Consider the following 23,118-nt stretch of genomic DNA (forward strand, 5'->3'; position numbering starts at 1 on the left):
CAATCGAATATCCCAAAATCCAGTAAGATTAGAAATGTTAAAGTAAAGTAAAGTAAAGTAAAGTAAATTTTATTTGTGGAACACAGGTGTTACATTTAAGGTCTTATATATAAAGTAATAAATAGAACTCTGTGTTTTGCCTATTGGCATACAAATATTTAAAAAAGTCACATACATATGTTAATAATAAAATTATTACAAATCAATTACCTAAATTAGGATTATCAGTAATATTACAGCAATAAAAATATTTATAATAGAAAAAAATAGCAGCATTTCACAAATCTAGAATATAATGATGAAGTACTTACATGTTAAACTAGTATCTATATAAAATGGACAAGTTATAACTATTTCAGGTATCTTCAAAAAAATCATTTACTGAGTAATAGCATTTGTTTATTAAGTATGATTTTAGTCGTATTTTAAACTGGTCAGGTTGCAGGCACTTTATATCATTTGGGATATTATTGAAAATTTTTGGAGCCATACCCAGTATACTCTTACCCAAGAAAGCTGTGTTGTGTTGACTATTACAGATGTTATTAAGATATTGTACACGTACGGGAAGCTTGCTTTGTTGAGATATCAATTTGAATAGTTGTGGATTGAATTTTATAAAGTTTGCTAATTCATATATATATAGTGCTGGAAATGTTAAGATTTTTAATGATCTAAAGAATGGAACACAGCTTTCCCTCATGTTTATTCCACAAATGGCACGGACGCATCTTTTTTGGGCTTTGAAGACAGCATCTCTATGGACTGAGTTTCCCCAAAAAATAACGCCATATCTTAATATAGAGGCTACAAGGCCATGATATGCGGTTATTAGTGAATTATTATCTACTACCTTAGCAAGTTTTTGTAATGCGAATGCGGATTTGTTTATTTTTTTACAGACATATTCTATATGGCTTTTCCATGTAAGTTGATCATCAATCATAAGTCCTAAAAATTTTGTTACAGCTACTCTGTCTATTGTCTTATCATCATATTTAATATTCATATTAAGTACCGTTTTCCGTTGGTGAAAGTGCATGATCTGGGTTTTGTTTAAATTAATAATTAAATTATTGTTATTGAGCCATGTTATCATTTCATTTAAAACTGAGTTTATATCGTGTTCATAGTTAATATTTTCCTTAAAACTAACAATCGAGGTACTATCATCAGCAAACATGATCATTGGATGATGAACTTTACTCGGGAAGTCGTTTATGTACACTAAGAAAAGGAGTGGGCCAAGTACGCTGCCTTGAGGGACACCATATTGTATATTTAATTCTTTAGAGCCATATATTTTTTCAAATTTACTTATTTTGCAGACTTTAGAAATTTCGGTATATTGTAGGCGATTTTTGAGATAAGATTCTATGAGATTTAAAACATTACTTCTTATTCCATATCTATTTAATTTGTAAAGCAATAGGTTGTGATCAACATAATCAAACGCTTTGGTCATATCTGTAAACAGTGCACAAACCGGTATTCGCTTATCCACATTTTCAATTACAATTTTTATTAGGTCGTATATTGCCATGTTTATGGTGATATTCTTTCTAAATCCTTTCTGTTCCTTGCATAAAATATTGAATTTATCAAAGAAGTCGTATAATTTTTGATATATTATTTTTTCAAATATTTTCCCAAATACCGGGATAAGGGCTATTGGTCTGTAATTTTGTGGATTATCTTTATCGCCTTTTTTATATAATGGTTTAATTATAGTTTTTTTTAGGCTATCCGGATAAATGCCAGCACTGATGGATAAGTTAATGATGTAGCTTAAATGTTTGTCCAGAATATCACTAACATATTTTATGATGTTTGTATCAATGTTGTCATAACCAACGCTCTTTGTGTTTTTCAATGACCGTATGATTAATCTAACGTCCTGTGCTGATGTTGGAGTCATAAACATGGATTGGGGATTAAAATCTATTTTTGTTTGAACTTGTCCATTTTGTGAAGATATAATTGGCCTGTGTGTAAAATAATCATTGAGCGTATTAGCTATTTCTGAGGGATCAGTAATAGTTTTACTGTCTTGCTTAATTTTTGTAATACTTTCTTTTGGTACATTCATTTTACAGTTGTTTATGATTTGCCATGTAGTCCTTGCCTTATTAGTAGACGCATTTATTTTGTAATTATTTTGTGCTTTTTGAGTTAATCTAATAATTTTTCGATATTGGCGTGTGTAATTTTTTAAGAGAAGTTTATTATTTTCAGAAGGTGAATATCTGTATTGCCACAGTAAAGCCCTCTGTTTTCTGCTACATACTTTAATGCCGCGAGAAACCCATTTAACTCTTTTATTCGTTTGAATAGTAATTATTTTTTTAGGAAAGCAAAGACTGTATAGTAAACGAAAAGTTTCTAAAAATGAATCGTATGCTATATTTGGATCACACGTATTGTAGATATCAGAAAAAGACAAACACCTTAGGTAATTTCTAAATTTATTTATGTTTTCACTTGAGTAGTCATATTTTTGAACCCGCCAATATGGTATTGAACACGATTTTTTTATAGGTATTTTGAGTACTTGAGCCGTATGATCAGAGAGTCCAAGGTCAAGTATATAGCTTTTATGTTCACGCTTAAGATTATGGGCAAAGTTATCTATACATGTGTTACTTATTAATCTTGTCGGTTGTTTGATTTCTAATTTTAAGTTGTAGCTATATAAAAAGGATTCAAATTCCAGTGTTACACTATTTCTGTTTAATATATCAATATTGAAGTCACCACAAATTATTATATTCTTGTCCAACTTATTATATATTTTTTGCAGTATTATATCTAGTTTTTCATAGAAAGTATTAAAGTTGTTTCTATTTGGGATTCTGTATACACAAACAATTACTGTTTTATGTTCGAGTAATTCTATAGCACAGCATTCGAAGTTTTTTGCGATTGAGAGTTTTCCAATGTCCGGCAGCACTTTGTACTGAATACCTGCTTTTACAAGGATACAGGAGCCACCGCGTTTTTTGTTTGATCTTGAATAACATGCAGCTAGTTGGTAGTTTGGTAAAGTTAAAAGTTCTTCGTATCCAGCCATTAAAAAGTGCTCTGTAACACACAAAATATCTATGTCGATTTGTTTCTCTTTTAGCTCATTGATGTGTACAGTCAGTAGATCTGTTTTATTCACAAGACCAGCAATATTTTGATGCATCACATGTAATGTGTTATACACGAAAAAAATCTTCTTTTTCAGTTCCGTTCGGTGGTGTGTTTGTTGTGGTTTGATAATCAATCATGGCAGGTTTATCATCATTATTTATATTATTTTCGTTGAGATGGTCAATGTATGCCATTGACTGGTATATGTTATGAAAAATGTTTTTTAAGCCATTGTTGTTTATTTCGCCAGTTCGTCTGTAGAACATATCATATTCATATGACAAGTCTTGGTTAGAGTCCAACAAGTATGCGTAGTTATATGTTTCGACGTCGAGATGTAGCAAATTGTTAAACGTTTCTATTCTCCAGTTATATATACTGCTGTTGTCATTACATTTATATGTCGGTGTACATATAACTATGTTAGTGTTTATTATATTTATTAACTGTTTTCTAATGTATATAATTAATTCGTAGTAATTATTTGTTATTTCAAAATCTCTATTTCCAAGTAATATTACACAGTAATCATTTATTGTAAGCTCCTTCGTTTTTAACTGTATATCTTTTAGCAGGTCTTTGATACCAGCATTTGGCGATTTGTAGTGTGTGACTTGCGTGTTGGTTTGGAGTATGCTATTACAGATATCGAGTATTTTATTTTGCTTGTTTGCGCTTAGGATGATCATTCGTTTTTTCGGACCAGTTGCTTTGTGGTTTTGTTGTTCATTTTGCAGTTTGCTCGGTGACAATGTTAAGTTATTAGTTTTTTCGTCATCTTCATTCGTATTAATATGTTTATTGATGGACGTGGATTCATTTTCTGGCAGGGGTGTACTGCTGCTATTCGGTAACGGTAAATTTGTTCTTTGTGGTGTATCGCTTCGTGACGGTGTTTTATCTAGCTTATTCTTCAACATTTGTCGTTTAACTTTTTTAGTTTTTTTTGTTTTATTCGGTGTTTCGTCGGAGTCTTGTTTCTTAGGACAGCTTTTTATAGTTATTTTAAGGTTACAGACTTCTGCATTAAGTCGTGTGATTTCATCACGTGCACTTTTCAGTTGTATTTTTAGTTGTTCGATTTCTCCTTTCAATTGCTGCGATTGAGAGGTGTCAAGGAAAGATATATTTGGGTGACTGATAATAGACGAGCGCGGGCTACAGTATTTCCAGGTGTTGTTATCGTCGGTTGCGTCGAAGATAGATGTATTAAGCATACTATGGACTGATCGAGAATTATCTTGGCATGGAGTGACTAGCTTCGATGTTATCGAATCATTTTTATTTGGCGAGATAATTCTGTGAGTTGGTGTCGTTAATGTTAGCTTATTATCTGTCATTGTTACTTCAGCCGATAGAGTCAACGTATCATTTCGATTATAGCAGCAACTGCGACACTTCCAGTTTTCTTTATTCTCTACTGTCATTAATGTATACCGTTTGCCAGACACTCCCATTCGTTCTAAGCAGTCCAAACAGTATCGAATACTGCAGGTAGTGCAGTCTAGTGAGTGTCTAGTGGAAATTCTTTTATCACATCTACCACACTTCGCTGGCGGACTCATAGTGATATTCATTTATAGAGTGCTCTATGATTCAATAAGTTGTATTAAGTTTAAGTATAACACAGCGCAAGTGCATCTTACCGCCATCTTGTGGAGAGTAGATATAAACAATTAGGGTCTTCACATGGTACATCTAGTCGGTAACAGATGGCGCTATTTTCCAAAGTGCAGGCGAAGAACGCGCAACGTTTTTGGCGCGGAGTCAAAATTATTTTAAATATTTCAACGGTCACTGTATGCAATTTTGATGAAATGTTTCGAAGTAATTAAATTTATACACTGTTTAATGCACTTGAGAAGACACGATACAAAGAAATTGTTCACTTATTCGTTATGTTTTATTAGGCTGAACGTCCAGCGTAACAGTTCAAATAATGAAATGTTCTGTTTAATTGATATTAGTGCACTAAAATGATATTTACACTACACTAGGAATAAGTTTGTAAGTCTTTATGATGTTTATTTACAGTTTAGACAAAATTTTGGCAAAAGGTCAATGACCTCCACATGAAAGCGTCCTTTCGGCGGCAGTTATCTATTTTGAATTATTTAGGTTTATAGACTTATTGTGAGTATTAAATATTGTTTATTTACTTATGGAATCACTGTTTTTAGTCACTGCAAGGGATATAGTATATTAATATACAAATAATTACATTAAAAGTCACTGATGGATAGAACATAATTAGTTTAAACTGATTTTATCTCACAACGTTGTTATTACACTATAGTTTTTTAAGATAACATTCACTATTGTTAATTGCACTTTAGTCTATTATATAAGGTACTTTTGAGTCACTTTTGCTTACTTTTCCAATTTAAAGAATTATATTACGCGGGATCGATTGTTATGGTGACGGCAGCGCCGCCGAGAAGTTATCAGAATATAAGCGCGAAAACCGAAGATCGCAAATCTTTCTCTTTTACTCTAATTACGCCTAAATGGGAGTAAGAGAGAAAGATGCACGCTATTGGCGTATTTCGGTGTTCGGCGTAGGCCTTCAGATGTTTTATATCTTTTTTTAATATAAGGCTGTTTTAATGATTACTTGAATAGCTTAACGCAACGAGTGATTAACCGAATGATTTGAGTGATAAAAATTAGTTTTTGATGAATGAATGAATGAAAAGTATTTTCAAGTAGAACATGGCTGACGTTGCGGTACGTCGAACGTGGAGTTTTTTCTTGAATATTTCATTATTATTAGGGACGTATCTGCGTGAATGAACTTGTGTAAATAACCAGTGTAGTTTTTAATGAAAGGACATATAAAGTGAATTTCACTGTGCTCATTATTGTGTTAAAATGACTGTGGGAATGTTGGGACGCCGCGACCTCCATATCTAAAAAGAAGACTTCTCTAGAGCCCCTAACCTCAATATAACGTAGCTACAATGGAACTTCCGCAGCCACCTCAAGGTTTGTATACAAAATTTCCTTCAATTATTTTTGTACACTTTCTTATGTCAGTAAACGCACGTCGTGATGTTTTTAGATCAAGACCTGCGCAACATAATAGACAAACTGGCGCAGTTTGTCGCAAGAAATGGACCAGAATTCGAGAAGATGACAAAAAACAAACAGAAAAACAACCCTAAGTTCAGTTTCCTGTACGGCGGCGAATACTTCAACTACTACCAATACAAAGTGACGACCGAGCAAGCAAGTAAGCATAACCAAGTGTGGATGGAAGAATTTAAATATGCGCTATCGCGCGGTATTGCTGCTTGGTATAACCAACTCAAGTGCCTCCCCGCTGTTTATAGTTCTAAAGCAATCTGCCGGGAGCCAGACGGCCGCTCCCGCCGGGGCCTTTATGGCTCAGAACAGGCAATATGTACTGCCCCAACAGGGCGGTGCCACAGCCGCGCAGCTGGGTCTAGCGGCGTCTATGGCGGCGGCGCCGGCGCTGCAGCAGTGGTTGGCGGCGAACGCCGCGACCGCACCTGCGCACCCTGCGCCGCGCCCCGACACCGACGCTCTGGTGCAGCAGATCAACATGCTCAAAGAGCAGATTACTCAGTCTGAGAGTAATCTCAATGCCCAGCATAAGGTAAGATGTCATACCATTTTTTTACTCTTATCTTAATTATGTCCAATTTATTTTCTGTACAAGGGTTTTGTTATAAGTCTTATTGCATAGGTAATAAGACGAATATGAGAATTCGTCTTATTTATTAGAGTAGACCTCTGTCTCTACTAAAAAGATCAAATCACTTGCATAAGAAATCATTAGGGATTTGGCTATGTCAGAATGCCTCTGAGAAGTCTTTCCTGATACATCTAGATTAGACATGATGACAAAGAAAATTTTAGTATAAGAATTTCAGACTAAAGAAAGGTTGCTTACCACAAGGAATTTCACACATTATAACCCGCCTGTTCCTATCTCTAATGCACGTGTATAATTACATTGCTGTCCCGCCCATGATGCTGGCTGTCAATGACAATGACAATATAATTATCCATGTGTTATAACACTTCCAAAAATTTATGTTATAATAAAAATCCCGCTACCCTTGTCGTATGCAGGCATGTTTGAATATGATTTTACACTGTACTTAAAATGGAATATTATTTTTACAGGCATCAATTTGAGGCTTTGTCCTCATAAAAGGATGTAGGCACATTGCTACAATAAGTTAATTTAAAATGCAAATTCATGCTTTTCAGTAAATTAAAAACGATTAAATATTTCAGGTGTTGATTCAGCAGCAACAAGCTAAAATAAATGAGCTGGTTAGCAAGGCTCAGGTGGAGACAATTCAGTCTCTAGCCAGTGAACACAACATTAGTCTGACAGAGCTAGACAGCATACTGCAGCCAATTATTGATACTTGTACTAAAGATAGCATATCTGCTGGTAAGTTCACTTTTCTGAGATGTGGTATAAATTGCAATAGGTACAGTCAGCATCATATAGATAGTGATGGCCACATTGGGCAAATATATCAGAACACATCCTTATATCATCTATCTTATATTATCTTATTTAATCATGTTTTCGTTGTGCACAATAAAGAATATTATTATTATTTCCTTTATTTATCTTTTTCTCTCAGATTAGGCTTTTTACAATATGTATATAAAATTAAAATATATAAACACTTACAAAACAATACAAAAGATATAAACACATTATAAAAAACCTAACCTAGGGTGCCGCCAGCAGCGGGGCAGGGCCCAAGCTGCCGGTGGTCAGGGCCGCAGGGAGAGGAACCGCCGGACTATCCGCGCCGTGTCCAAGATCACCGCCTTCTGCATCTGACCCTTGATCCAACCACCTAGCGAGAGTCTCTCAAGGTGTTGGTCGAGACTCTTCGCTATGAGACCGTTCGCTGAAACGACTATCGGGACAATGATCGTCGAATCAACATCCCACATGGCGGTTATCTCGTGAGCCAAGTCTAGGTACTTACTGGACTTGTCCTTCTCGGCTTTCACGAGATTCTCATCATGGGGGATGGTGATGTCGACGAGCACGGTCCGGCGTTGCGATCGATCTATTATCACGATGTCAGGCTTATTGGCTACAATAGTCCTGTCAGTGATAATTATTATTATTATTATTATTATATCTATGGGAACAAAGGTGTGTATCGATATATTCAACCATGTTGACCGTTACTATCTAATTGATACTGACTGTACCTATACTCCATTCCAAATTGAGTTCTTATGAGATATACAGTAATACTGAAAGCCTAAATGTACAGCATTGCATGTAAAAATGTCCTAAACGTAAAACTTTACTGTTTATTTTTGCCACTGTTTACTTAGGCTGTTTACCTTTTTTGTATACATACAAGTTTGTAAAACTGTACTATATTCCCTTGGAGCTTTAACAAGGATCAACAACCTACACAAATTAAACTAGTAGTGGTCTACAATGCATTGCATTGAAACTGTTCAAATTAATGAGTAGGTTTGAACAAAGAATAAGAATCATTTATTGCTACATACAGATTATTACAGATACACATAAAAAGAAGTTACACAATAAAAGAAAGAAACAAGGCAATTATTAATTACAGATTAAAAGAGAGACCAAATTATTATTGACATTATTGTATGTACAGAGGTGCCCGGCACTGGTTATCACACTGGTCCCAGACAAAGCCCTAAGAGTGAACTTTCTGAAATAACATGAAACACATTCAAGTAATATATGTCACTTGCCATAAGGACGAGATTTGCTTGTATCTTTATACAAATAACCTGTTCTTATGGCAAGCAACAAATTGGGACACATATACATCTGTTACTAGTTTTCGTTGCTAGAAATTATAATACAAATAAATTAGAGTGAGTAGAAGTTTTACATAAAAAAAATCTACTTCCTCTATGTTCTTTGTAAAACAATTTTTAGCAACAAAATCTACTAATAGACATAGATATATTATTATGCTACTTCAATTTTCTTGCTAAGTTTCATGGAATTTATGTCATTGTAAAATGAGAGTGTAGACTTCGATTGTATGGAATCGACTTTTTGTCAAAATGTCATCAAATTATATTGTCAATGTAATATTTGTAGTGAACTAAATTTACTGCCATCTTTCGACGCAGGACTAAAACTGTTAGAATGACATATGGCAATTTGACCCATGTTCTTTCACTGATATGTGTTAAATATAATTATCAAACTGTCTTGCCATCTACGGTGTATTCCCGTCTGTCCCCGCCGGGCACAAATGGGAATAGGCGCATAAATATAAAATCTTAAATTAATCGTAACTTCTTAAAATAAGCTATAAAATAATGTCCGCCATTTTGAATTTTAAAATTTGATATTTAAGTTTACACTGAAACAAACAATTAGCACATGTCGTATCCAATATTTTAATTGTGCACAAATTGATTGATAATTACAAGACATGCGTCAGCCCTCAAAATCATATCCCTGAATACTAATAATGGCGTGTATGAAACTCTGGGACCGCCCCTCCCGCCCCCTGCCCCTCACACCCCGCACGGTTGCCCCGTTTAGACGCCTTCGTCGACCGACTGTATTATTTCTTAGACTGTGGTATTGTATTGTAATACGGGCGCGATTTTCCGCAACTCGACGACTGGCGTCTATTTGGCGTGACATAGGCGCTACATACGAATCATTCCCATCTATGCCTGCCTCCTGTGTGGCACAGGTGGGAATACACACCCCATCTACTTGAGTATAGGCCAAAGGTATATGGCCATCTACTTGAGCATAATATATTCTTGCGTTTTCGAGGCACGTGTTTTTCGGCTTTATCTTATACAGTATCTTTACATACCGACAACCATAACAGATATAAAAAGTTTCAACAAATTCAAATCGAAATTAAAAACATACATAAAAGACAATATTCAATAATAACACTTTAGTTATCTGTACCTTATTTAAAAGCACCTCGCATACTCTATAGTACTTCCCTTAACCTAATTATTCATGTGCAAACTAAAGATGTAAACAACTAACTTCTAAATTGATACAGAATACCTTTCATATGTACTTACTAATTATTAAAGATTTAACTAATCTATCAAATAAGTCTGCATGCTTGCTTACTGCTAATATATTATATGTATAGTTAATTGTTGTCTTATAAGTGAAATTTTGTAATTTCTTCAGACAATAAATACTCTTTAAACCGAAATGTTCACATGAGTCAATCATGCTAGCATTTAGATTTACTTAACATCAAAATTATTAAAAGTAGTGTAATTTGAATTTTTATGGTGTATCTTACATACTAAATAATTTTACTCCATAAAGACATGGATTTTTTCACCTTTGCTCCTTTGTTTCTAGGAAAGGGGTGGATTTTGCAACATGCCACAACTCATGATGCGGGGAAAGTCATATCGCAGCACCTGTTGCGCAAAGTGACTCAGCCAGGGGCTGCGTTCACGCAGAAGCTCCACATCATTTACCTTGTCAATGATGTGCTGCACCATTGGTTAGTATACACTCTACTTCACATCTCTTACTTGGTGTTTGTTCCCATTCTCATCTAGTGACTAATATTTCAGTCTCCGTTTAACATCATTACACATTTTTATTTACATACAAAAAATGTATTTTAAATACTTCAGTTTTTATTCTCAGCAACAAGCAACACACCTTTGATGACTAGCTATGACACCAAAAATGTCCAGAGCATGTCTTTCGTTCCCTGAGTTATTAAAAATATAAAGTTATTCTTGATAATTTGAATTTGTTCTTAATTTTTAAATTGTAATAATATTATACTTCAAAAGTTATTATATTACTTATTGGTCACACATCTGAAACAAAATATTTCATTTTTCCTGATATATAAAAAAAATCTCAATGTGACAAAGTTACCTTAATGTATATTAAACTTCTATAACTGGTAGTCATTGTGTGGTATAGTGTCAATTTTGTATTATTTTTTGGGTCAGTTATAGTTTATATTGGAAGCCATGACCGTTTCTGTTATTCCCCCTGTTGTCATTTTAAATTCGGTGTCTATGATACTTTATTCCTAATTACAGTGCACGCAAAAACGCAGAAGATCTCAAGAAAAATTTGGAAAATGTGGTGGTACCAATGTTTTGCAATGCCAGTATAGGTAACATATTTATAATAATGCCCTCGAGATATAGGTCTCTTTTTGTTCGATTGTGCATTCTCATCTTGTATAAACGCATCTTTAGAGCATCACATGTGGTTTGCGTCAGTCAAGGTAACTTGCTTAGAAATGCTGGCCCATACGACATCGGTTTAATCATTTGCTGTTTCAGCGGTGACGGAGGAGCAGGAGGCTAAGTTAAATAAGCTGCTCCGGCTGTGGGAGTCCAAGTCTAACTATTTCGAGACGGCGGTCATTGAGAAGATGAAGAGCCCGACCAGCAGCTACCAGGAATACCAGAACAATCTGGTGGCGCAACACTCTGGCGCCATCGCCCATCTCACGCAGCAAACCAAATCCACATTCGAGAAGTATGTACTCGTATTTTATCATAGTAAGCCTCTTCAAGCAACAGTTATTGACTAATCCCTTATATTTTCAGTTACCAAACCCAGCACCAAGCATTCGTGGCGCATACAATGCAACAGATACAGCAACTTGAAATGCAAAAACACGCATTGGAGTTACAACAGCAAAACAACCACGAACAAAACAATGATAATCAACAGAATAACATACAGAATAATTTCCAAAACAATTTCAATGATCAAAGCTTCAACTCTTCGAATTATGATAAAAATTTCAACACGACAACTCAGCAGTTATACGGTAGCGAGAGTGGTGATAATTATGCTTCTAATAATAGCTTAAGTGGGAACGAGAACAGCTATGACAGTCAGATATTCGAACAGATGAAAAATCTGAATAACTCTGAAGCTGAGGATGTTGATTTGTCAAATCTGCCAAATATAAACTTCTCGCAGCCGCCTCCGGGCTTCCAGCCTGAGCCCCCGCTCGCATTTCAGAACGGTCTTCCAGATCTCACCAAGCCCCCGCCGGGCTTCCCTCCGTTCCCTGAAGTCAACAACGAAGAGTTGATGCCTTCTGTACCCTATTTTGAATTACCAGCTGGGTTAATGGTCCCACTCATTATGGTAAGTTTTGATAGATCAGCGTTCAACAAATTTGTAGCTTATGGGAGTTAATTGTCGTCACAAAACGGACAGCGATTAACTTTTCTACTTTCGCTATTTGGGTACACTATTTTCTGAAAACTCCCTTTTACATATATTGTTCCATTTTAGCCGAAGTTGAGCCATTATTTATTGTTAGAGTAATAATATTGCTTTTGAAAATGCCATATTAATCAGTTTTGTAATTAAGTGGAACAGACAAGAAAATAATTAGAATGTATAACATAGAAAACTACAATGCTGTAGATATTGTTTCTGCCAAATGCTTGATAAAATAAAATATTTTTTGTAATGAAACTTATACCTAGCTATTTAGAATTATTTTCCCTAGTTCTACATTTTTGATCATAATTTAAACTGAAACGGGACGTAATCGCGCGCACTATTGCTGCCGCTTAGTCTCGTGCACGCCAAATAATTAAAAAATGCACTTATTAAGTCCCGTTTCTGAATTATGAGCGATAATCGTGTTAGCTTAAATCAATATACCCTAGTTCACAATCGTATTAATTACGCGGAAATGTTGGTTGTAATTCAGACTTTGTCTGTGTACTACAGTACTAATTACAACAACATTTTCCGCGTAATTAGTACGATTGTGGGCTAGGCTACCGTATCGACTTAGTTTAGTCGTCGTGAACACGCTGGGCACGTTGCAGCTAGAAGAAGACCAGTACCGGCCGCTGGACCCGGCCACCATCCGCCTGCCGCCGCCCGCGCCGCCCAACGACCGCCTGCTGGCCGCCGTCGACGCCTTCTACGCCTCGCCCAACCACGAGCGGCCCCGGGACAAGTGAGTCTTACCGCACCACCACGTGACACGACCGGTTTTTTCTTCCAGAAGTTTACGATGTTATCGGACGTCATAATTAGTCCAAATAGCCGTAGCGAGCTTGAGCCCACCGCGAACATCGAATTTTCCACATTTATGTGCATCCATGCAAGAAAAATTTCGAAATACGATATTCCCTGTGGCCTCTTGTTCCGAACCAAATACCTACATCGATTCTACGTTTCCGCACCGTTCATGTATGTTCTTCGACATATTATGTTTTTTGTTACTCCTTATCAAATATTGTATTATTTTTCATGAATCCTGCAAAATAAATTACTTGATTAGTGATATTATTTTGCTGCCATCAGGCATTCGTGTGTATGTTTTATATAAAGATAGCGTATGGATTGATAACTCGTATAATATTCTTTACAGTACATAATGAGCACTTTCCGTGCATATGTCGAAACTTTAAAGAGCCATATGTACTGTAAATTATTGTACGATACACGTGCGAATAGGTTATTAGCAATTCGTGTCGATTTAAAACACTCCCTTCGGTCTTGTTTTAATTTATCACCACTCGTGATTTTTTTTTTCTGCACATGTATAGTAAATAACTATTACACCAGACTAGCACGTAATGGCTCTCTTTGTACTTCAAAAACTCATAAGAAAGTTGCCTTTTATCCACGTGTGGCAACGTAATCTGATGTAAATTTTGAGTTGTTTGTTCATGTTGGCTGATAGAATTAACTTTTAAGTGATAAGTTTAATTGATAATTGTTTAATAACGTTCATTTGAATTTGATTTGTAATGTTTTACAGTTAGTATTTTCCTCGCATTGGCGTGGTGAAAAGTGTCGCATTGCACTTAAAAGCAAAGTTTGTTTAACCCTTGAATCTTTCACAACGCTCAAGATTCCACTTTTCGCACCACTGGCTACGCTGGTGGCGGAATTTTGGAATCTTTCGCTTGCTCGGATATCAATATTAGCATGAGGGGTTAAACAACTACTTTGTCCCTTGTAAAACAAATACCTAACTATTGTTTCTTATAAATGTTTATTTTTATTTTAGTGAGGGCTGGGAGAAACTAGGTCTTTATGAATATTACAAAGCGAAGAATGCAGCAAGAAAAAAGAAAGAGGAAGACATTGCTGAAGGTAGACGACAGAAGTCAAGAACCCCATCACCCATACCAAAGGACCTGCAGAAACAACCCTCACCGCCCGGTAGAAGATACAGGTACGTCTATGATATAATAAATTTACAGCTATAGCCCGTAACTCCGTAATCGTTAATGTTTTTATTTCACCACATTACCCTGTTAAAAGTAATTTCATTCATTAATTATTTGCATTGACAGGTCAAAGAGTAGAACGCCAGAGAAACCATCCCCAGTGAAGTCAAAATCGCGGTCACCTTCGCCGAGACGGCGCTCCACGGCGTGGAGAAGAGAACGAGACAGTAAATATCTCACAATTTTAAACTTTAGTTCGTTTCCTGGTTAAAAGTTGGGTTTCCACCAAAAGGCATTCTGTAATCCACGAGTCAGCGTCTCTAGTGGACGGTCTCCATGGAACGATGCAGTGCGCTCCTACGGACAAATGTCATCCACAGCGTCCCAACCGAGCTCGATTAAAGTCTACACTGGATATGTCGCCAGCCGACCAAAACTGTAATTCAATTACAAATCATATATGAAATATTAGAACATTACCTCCATATATTCGATGCAAAACAGTCGTCACCTCACATAAATATAGTAATAGGGAACAAAAGCTTACTGTGTCAGATTTCAATCATCTACGACTCGTATGTGATATTCTAATACTAATACCCGTGTTAAATATATTGATTTGAATTTATAATGGCGTGTTTTGTTTAGGTCGCAGAAGATCGCGGTCCCGTTCTCGGTCGCGGTCGCGCAGCCGCTCGCGGTCGCGGTCGCGCTCGCGCTCGCGGGACCGCCGCGACCACCGCGAGTCGCCGCGCGCGCGCCGCGTCGAGCGCAGTCGGTCGCCCACGCCGCCTAGCTTCCTGTGAGTAACACACTTATGCCTCGGCTATGAATAGCATGCTCCGAGGCTATTTGCTGGACACGGTGTATTCCCACCGAGTCGATGTGTATTCTCATCTGTGCCCGACACTAAGTGTTTTTTTTTTTGTGGCTTTTGGCTACCGCCTTCATGAACACATTCACTGCCAGCGACTCGATAGGCGGATTCTCTATTCGTAGGCGCTTTTCGCTACATATGGGTACGCTCGTGGCGCGTAGCTCGCGTTGGCACTGAATGTGTTAATTAGCGTCGAAAACTGAATAATAGACTTGAAGAGCACTGAGTCAAAATATAGGTGGAGGTATAGTACTGTAAAAACCACTAAGACAAAAATGTGATTTCATAAACATACAGACTTCCTCGTGTTTTGTTTACGTGCAATTCGCACTCATTCACTACTCTAGGGCGGGCGGCTAATGGCACAAATCTGATAAGAACTCTTATCACACATTCGTATGTGCGTGCGAAATAGACTTGTCATCAAGTCACAGTTTTGTCTTGTCTGTTCTATCTTATTCTGTGGTGAAAGAAATTCACGGCTTCATAGTAGTTAGCCGGGTCCACACAGAGCGAGCATACGCGCGAGGCAATTTCTTCACGCACAAACCGGCCAGTGGACACGTGCCTCGGCCGAGGCGGCGCGCTCGGGCGAGGAAAACGCTTGCGGCATCGGTATTTGAGTAACACGATATAAATAAATGAGTGTATACACCAATGTAATATAAAGTATGTTTGTTGCAGTGGATCTGGCGCAACGCTCGTGGCGCCGTCGCACGGGCTGGACGCGAGCAACAAGGGCCACCAGCTGCTGCAGAAGATGGGCTGGAGCGCGGGCGGGCTGGGCGCCGCGGGGCAGGGCATCGCCGAGCCCATCAGCGGCGGGCCCGTGCGGGACAAGCAGGACCAGTACAAAGGTGGCCTGCCTGCTGATATCCGAGGCCCTCCCGCGAGCCACGCTCGACGTGTTGCCTCCCTGTCATAATTACGTACGAATTTACAAGTGCGACAGAGAGGCAACACGTTTACGTGGTTCGCTGTAGGCCGTCGGGCCACTATCCTACTTATATTATAAATAAATAAAAAACATTATAGTCTGTTCGGAAAGAGAAGAGTCGTGGAATGTATTGGGCCCCATACATTCCACGACTCTTCTCTTTCCGCACACTCTATCAGGCAACTAAAGCGCATAGATAGATACCTTCCAAACTATATTTGACGTTGACGCGGCCAATGATGATCCCTATAACAGTTCATTTTTGTATGAAGTAAATGTCAATGTTTTTGGACTTTTTTCGTTACTGTGATACAGTTTTATTCAGAAATATAATAATTAAGTGATAAATAACAAATTTCATATATATTTTTTTAAGTTTATCCTAAAGGGAATTGGAGGAACTGTGATACGGATCATAATTGCGCGTCAAGTATTACATACATACAATAAACATCTTAAAAGCGAAAGTAACTCTATGTTATCTGTTCACGCTTGAACTGCTAAACCAATTTAGATGAGGCATATCTCCATAGATATGGGTTTAAGGCCCAGGGAAGGAAAGGAATATGATAGTTTTTATCCATCATCATTATCATTCCACGCAAACTAAGTCGCGGGCAGAAACTATTTAAATATAAACGCGAAAGCAAAAATTCGTTTGTATTATTAAATGGTAAAATAAGAAAATTTTGAGTTTGTGTTTCCATTTATGAATAGTTGAATACTGATTTATAGTATTTTATTTTCAGGTGTTGGTGTTAATTTAAATGATCCATATGAAAACTTCAGAAAGAACAAAGGTGCAGCATTTATTACAAGAATGAAAGAAAGAGCTCTGGAGCGCTCTTCATGATCAGTGTAGGCTCGAGTAGATGTATATTATGTGTACAATGAGATTGTGTGGTTGGGATATGATTTATTTTATCTAAATCATCTTTAAAATAAATTTTACGAATTTTATTTTGTTGTCTGATTATTTTAGAGACCTAATCCTAAGAAAGACAAATTACAAAAATTGTGTATGTATTTTGAAGCAACTCCGTGTCCTTACCAAAGATTCATTAGTCTTAAGACAAACTAACTTTAATTTGACAGCTAAAGTAGATGGCGTTGCTGCACACGAGAGTAAGAGCTTGTGCATGAGACATGTTCCGAGACAGTAGTTAATATAGAAAACAAAATAAAACTGTTATTAGTGAATTAGTTTATTAACAAGGTTTACAACAGAGTTACATTATTTCTATTAAAGTTCAAAATTATCTTCATAGTTATCTTTAAATTCAGCAAGCCTATCTAAGGTCTCCTGATACTCTGAAGCTTCCAAGCCTTCCTCACGAAACTTATGTAGTTTTGCGAATTTTACCCTGCTCACCTCTCTGTGTAGCTTTTCAAGCATATCAGTTAGGAAGTTGCCATTGTGGTACCCTGCTATCACTGGACAACTTTGGATCCTGTCATCATTAACTCCATTTGAGACAAAACCATTTTTGTTTAAGTTCTCTGAAAAAATCCTTGGATAAGGACTTTTCAGGTCTAAAGGTTGATCACAAACTGTAACATTAGTAGCAGATAGGAAGTTGTTTGCTTGGAAGTATAACTCTACCATTTCTTGGACATCCCTACACCTGTAAGCTGGTAAATTCATCTGCTCTTTAGCATGCTGTAGAGGGGCTTTTAGATAAGTCTCTGGTATACCTCTCACTGTAATGAGTTGAAACATCTTATCTTTTGCAATCTTACAACTGGGTGTTATAGGTGTGTAGATAAGTTTTGTAGTCCTATTCAAATAGTCAATAAGATACTCTGACTCATTCATTGTAAATGGTATTCCCATAGATGCTGCGGCCATTTTTCTTCCATAGCCAGTCATATCTGCACACATATCTGACAAGGTGTAAGTATTGCTTTTGTGTCTGTATTTTTGGCTCAGTGTGTCCAAGGCAGAGGCCAACAATGCTGATGAGTGGTAGTAATTCTTTGGATTGTAAGTAACATATTCAAAAAGTCTAGGACTACCTGGCTTTCTCCAGCCTTTCTCTCCTGTACACAGTGGAACAAATAAACTAGAATGCTGAGATAATCCCTCAATGGAAAAAAGTATATTGACAATTCTTATTGAATCTTTTAGGTTTGAAACATCCCTTTCTTCTTGAGTCTGGGCAGAGTTGTCTGGATAATGAGAGGCTATAATAGGGTGGCAGAGTATGGGTTTGATATATTCATCCACAATATCTTCAATGCATGTTAAAGCAAGGCCTGAGAACCCATCAGTGCAGTCAAAGTTTATTTGGAACCCCTGTATACTATCACATTCTTCAACATATTTTCTGATATTATCACTGAAGTCTTCCCCAAAATCTGATTTCCACACTGGTCGTCCAAGATGAAACAAATCAAATGGTGCCTGGAATTATAAAAATATTTATTTAGTCTTAGCCTACAGGAAGTAACTTTTCAGACAGGATGTGTTGAAACTGGGCGCAGATCAGTATGATATTAAATGGCATGCTCAATTAACTAATTTTGTGTTGTGGTTTACTGTGATGTATCACTACTTCACTTTCTTTTTACATATTGTAACTCATATCAACCATGAAGACACTAGACCCTAATCAATGTGTTGTGTTCCTGCTGGTCAGTAAGGTTGCCAGAGCTCAACAAGGGTGCGGAGTGTTAGGATCGGCAATGCGTATGTAACTCCTCCAGAGTTGCAGGTGTACATAGGCTATGGAGACTGTTTACCACCAAGCAAGCCATATGCTTGTTTGCCACTGACATAAAATAAAAAACTGAAGAGGGTACAATGATGGATCTACTCAATTTTTGTCTGATTTTAAGCAATTACTGTTGCCTTTGGACACCCGCACCAACAGAGGGGTTGTAAGTGCATTGCCGGCATTTAAGATGGTAGTATGCTTTTTTCTTGAAGATTTGAAAGACCTTTAATAATTGGCAAAAAAAAACCAGTAAAATGAGAATTTGATAAATACCTAATTTTAAATGTATAATTGGACCAAAGTAATAACACAGAACAAACAAAAATTACCTTATCATCTCCATGGCTGTATTCTTTGACAATGTTAACAGTGCGAGGATGAAATCGTGGATACAGAAAGTCAGTCCAAGTGTTCACACTATCCTCCAGTCTGTACTGTTTTGATCCGGCAACAGAGGGGCCAGCAGAATCAATGTCCTCTAAATATTCATTCTTAGGCGCGACCGGTTCCTCAATTTTTTCAATTCTTTCCCAAGTAATATCCCCAACATTTTCGAATTCATCAGGCAATCCACCACTTGCAGGCAATGTTTTCAAAGAGCCCTTTAAATCGCATAAAAGTAACCTAGGAGTGTATGTTATCTCTCCCGTAGCGGTTTGTCCCTCTCGATACAGAATATCATGATTGCATTCAGTTTTGCTAGCACCGGTGTAGTCGAAGCCAAGTTCTTGTATGTTCCAAAAATGAGATCCAATGTAATTTGAATAGTGCCCAAATTGTATCGTAAGTATTTCACGTTTTGACATGACGATGGCACTGAATACAAGATTTTAATCTAATACATTTGAATTTTATACACAAAGGCAAAGTAAGTGAAACTACGACGAACCGAGGATCAACAAAACTAAACGTGAGTTTGACGTTTGATTTGACATCCATTTTTTTTTTAAGGATATATATTTGGATTCTAGGATTTTCACTTTGATTATTCCTCTAGTTAAAAAGCTTCTTTGTTGGACGTCCCTCTCGTCTGAAGCCGAAATTTTACTATCTGTCTCTCTATCGATCTTGTATATTCTAGTGACAGGGCAGATGAAGAAATTGCTCTTTCCGTTATTCGCGGCAGGCCCTCTGTTGCTAAATTCAGGAAAGTAAAAGTACAAAAGTCGCGAGTCATAAGCAAGGCCTGTCGACTTCCTTAGAAAGACATGACGCTTCATAATTGCGCATGTGTGGTCTGACTTTCTGGAAATAGATACCAGTTATTAATATAAAAATATTTTGTTACAGCAACATTGCTCCTATCTGACTTTGTCTATTCAACTTTGGGAACAAATAAAATCATTTTTATCAAATATTTTGATTTATGTCATACTACCATATGTAAAATATTATTATTTTATATAAATTATTACCTATTTCAGTTTGTCTTTGTCTATGTTCATAAAATCTATGGAGGTTAGAGGCACATATACCCTCCATAAAGCCTTGCACTTGGGTCTGGCCGGTTAGAACATAGACAAAAGTCTGCAATGTCAATGCTGTCAAAGTCATTGACGCAAAACTATTTTCATTTTCAAAACTATCAGTTTTCATATAAAATGATTAAATAACGATTTATGTTGTTGAAATAGATTTATTGATTAATTTTTAAAATTAAAAATCCACCGCACAGTATCTCCGCTCAGACTCGGTTAAAGTTTAATCCATTGTACTAAACTAAGAAACAACAATTATTTCAAGGTAAGAAATATTTTAATTATAAATAAAATAAGTATACTATTGCCAAATTCAAATATATAAATTTAATCTTACCACCCTCTTAAGTCGCACGGCCGCCCTATCGCGTCCAAAATTACAATCTAAATTCATCATAGATGTAAAATCTAACATTGTTTTAGCTGGCAATTTAGAACTCTGGTAGCTATTAGCAAGGTTAGTAATTAGGTTATAGTATTGTTTAAAATGTGACTGTTTTGTTTTAGAGGGTGAACGTGAGCAAAAAATCCTTGGGCGTCATATCATTTCCTTGGAAAGGCTCAAAATCAAAAGGCACGGATCCGCCACATAATTGTGACTAGTTGTAGTTTCCCGGTGACCATCAACAAGACCGCTGCACTGAGCTGTGGAGCAGAAAGTGTCCGACAATCGGATAGATGTAATAACAACTTTGTCTGTCATATATTCATGTAATTTTTAGTTTTTTTGGGCTGATATATGTGATATGATTACAAGTTACACTAATTGCAATTGTGGAGTAAAATCAGATGTGCCAAAGATCATGTTTTAGATATATAAAAAGCTATATTAAATGCAATAAATAGTATATGTATATATATAAAATTGTTTTTATCATGAAGATTTTAATGACTTCTATTTATTGTTATGAAGGTGATCTGGGAATTAAAACATGCGCTAAAAATAGACGACCTAAACATAAATAACGCCTTAAAAAAATCAAAAGATAATCACACGCACAGGATAGGTTAACTATTTGGTACTCACATCAATAATGAACCGAAATTACCGACCTGTGGTCTCATTGAATAAAATTCATATAGGTATGTAGATATTATATGGAAGTGTCACAGTTAGTTAAACAAGCCCCGTCCGATACATAAATTTGTATAGAAAATGACTTTTTTCCTGCCTATTGTATGTTTTTCGAACGAATTAAGCTCTTTTGATCCTAATATATAGGAATAAAAATATTTATAACTTGATAATAAAATGTATTGTTACCTTTTATATTGAAAAAACTTTAAAATATAGATATCATTATCTCTTAGGACAAAAGATGCCTGTGATTTTGATTAATATGTAACATAATATTTTTTTATTATTACTATACTATACTATACTAATTTAAAAACCTCACCCCAACAAAAACAAAAAATGAAAAAATACAAAAAGAAATTCCGTCGCCGGGATTCGAACCCAGAACCACTAGCTAGAACTGGATCACTACCTACCAAAACCCGCCAGGCTAAACCGGTTGTCAATTTTAGTACTGAGATACAAAGAGAGCGCCACTAGTATAAACGAACTTTTGAAAGGGGCATTTTTTTGTATGGAGTTAGCGTTCTTCTCCTAGTGAGTATTATATTCTTTGGTCATAAGCCCCCTCCAGAGGGCCGACCAAAGAGCATATAATCACTGTGTTGCCTCCCTGTCACGCTTCTTCTTCTTCTTCTTCCCAGACCTTATCCCATTCACTTGGGGTCGGCCCTCCCTGTCCTCTTCTTCCATTAAATTAAATTAAATATATTTATTTGCATTAAGTGTGGTAAACATTAATGGTCATCTTTATATATGTAAAATTAGATCACACACTTAGCTAATAATAAGCATGCAACAATTTTTTATACACACTAACAACTATATTTAGTATAAGTACTTACAAACATGAAATAATTTAAAAATTAATCTTATACCTTTAAACGAGCAATTCTTGTATATATATATATATATATATAGTTCTGTGATCTCGGAAACGGCTCTAACGAATTCGCTGAAATTTGGTATATGGGGGTTTTTGGGGGTATACAATCTATCTAGATTAGTCTTATGTTTGGGAAAACGCGTGTTTTCGAGTTTTCATGCGTTTTTCATGCGTCTTTCTTTCCAATACGTCCGGTCCAGCGGGTTAAGACGCGGACTGCTAAATGAGTGTTACGGGTTCGAATCTCGTTTTTATATAATTTATATATAATTTTTTAATTTTTATTGTTTTAGACAAGTTTAATTTAGTAAAAAAATGACCTATGTAATAAGAGAAATTGACAATAGATGGCGTTACTCTGTGACAAGTGCTGTAAGGTTAAAATCGATTGTAAATAATAATAATTGTCAGTTCACATTTTACTTTTTAAGTTTATGTAGATTATCACCTATACACCACCATATTACAATAAATAGTTATAACCGAGCAAAGCTCGGTCGCCCAGGTACTACAACATTATACTACAAATTTCATTCTGCACGGTTTAGTGCCAGGTGTGCGTCATTAATCCCTTGCTCTCTAAGGCTTTTCTCCACAAAAATTCTGCCCTAAGTTTTGCAGATGGAAACAACCCTATTAATCAGCTAGTAGGCGAAAAAAAATTCCCGTCTGTACGGGCCTTTATTTTAAACGTCAAACTTCAAAATGAAGTATAAATAACACTTGCATAGTCTCTGATATCAAAATCGTTGCACTGTTATCTGGGGTCCTTGGTCTAACTCATCTGAAAACTCAGAATCGCGCTATCAAGATT

General features: G+C 36.4%; 2 protein-coding genes across 2 annotated transcripts; one reads left to right on the forward strand and one right to left on the reverse strand.

Moving 5' to 3' along the window:
• The first annotated feature begins 5,818 nt into the window (after positions 1-5,818).
• Positions 5,819-17,105, forward strand: LOC133519868 (calcium homeostasis endoplasmic reticulum protein). Its single transcript, XM_061854028.1, has 14 exons — positions 5,819-6,120; positions 6,197-6,367; positions 6,468-6,754; positions 7,402-7,564; positions 10,496-10,643; positions 11,203-11,279; positions 11,452-11,650; positions 11,722-12,274; positions 12,973-13,106; positions 14,169-14,336; positions 14,458-14,558; positions 14,980-15,133; positions 15,893-16,065; positions 16,895-17,105. Exons 1-14 carry the CDS (start codon positions 6,096-6,098, stop codon positions 16,996-16,998), a joined length of 2,457 nt encoding a protein of 818 aa, XP_061710012.1. The 5' UTR covers positions 5,819-6,095; the 3' UTR covers positions 16,999-17,105.
• A 227-nt stretch (positions 17,106-17,332) lies between these two features.
• Positions 17,333-19,793, reverse strand: LOC133519870 (protein misato). The gene is made up of 2 exons (XM_061854031.1): positions 19,192-19,793; positions 17,333-18,549 (listed from the first exon to the last, which is right to left on the reverse strand). Exons 1-2 carry the CDS (start codon positions 19,666-19,668, stop codon positions 17,389-17,391), a joined length of 1,638 nt encoding a protein of 545 aa, XP_061710015.1. The 5' UTR covers positions 19,669-19,793; the 3' UTR covers positions 17,333-17,388.
• Between the last annotated feature and the right edge of the window lie 3,325 nt (positions 19,794-23,118).

The sequence above is a fragment of the Cydia pomonella genome, chromosome 7, assembly GCF_033807575.1.
Source record: "Cydia pomonella isolate Wapato2018A chromosome 7, ilCydPomo1, whole genome shotgun sequence".
Taxonomy (NCBI): domain Eukaryota; kingdom Metazoa; phylum Arthropoda; class Insecta; order Lepidoptera; family Tortricidae; genus Cydia; species Cydia pomonella.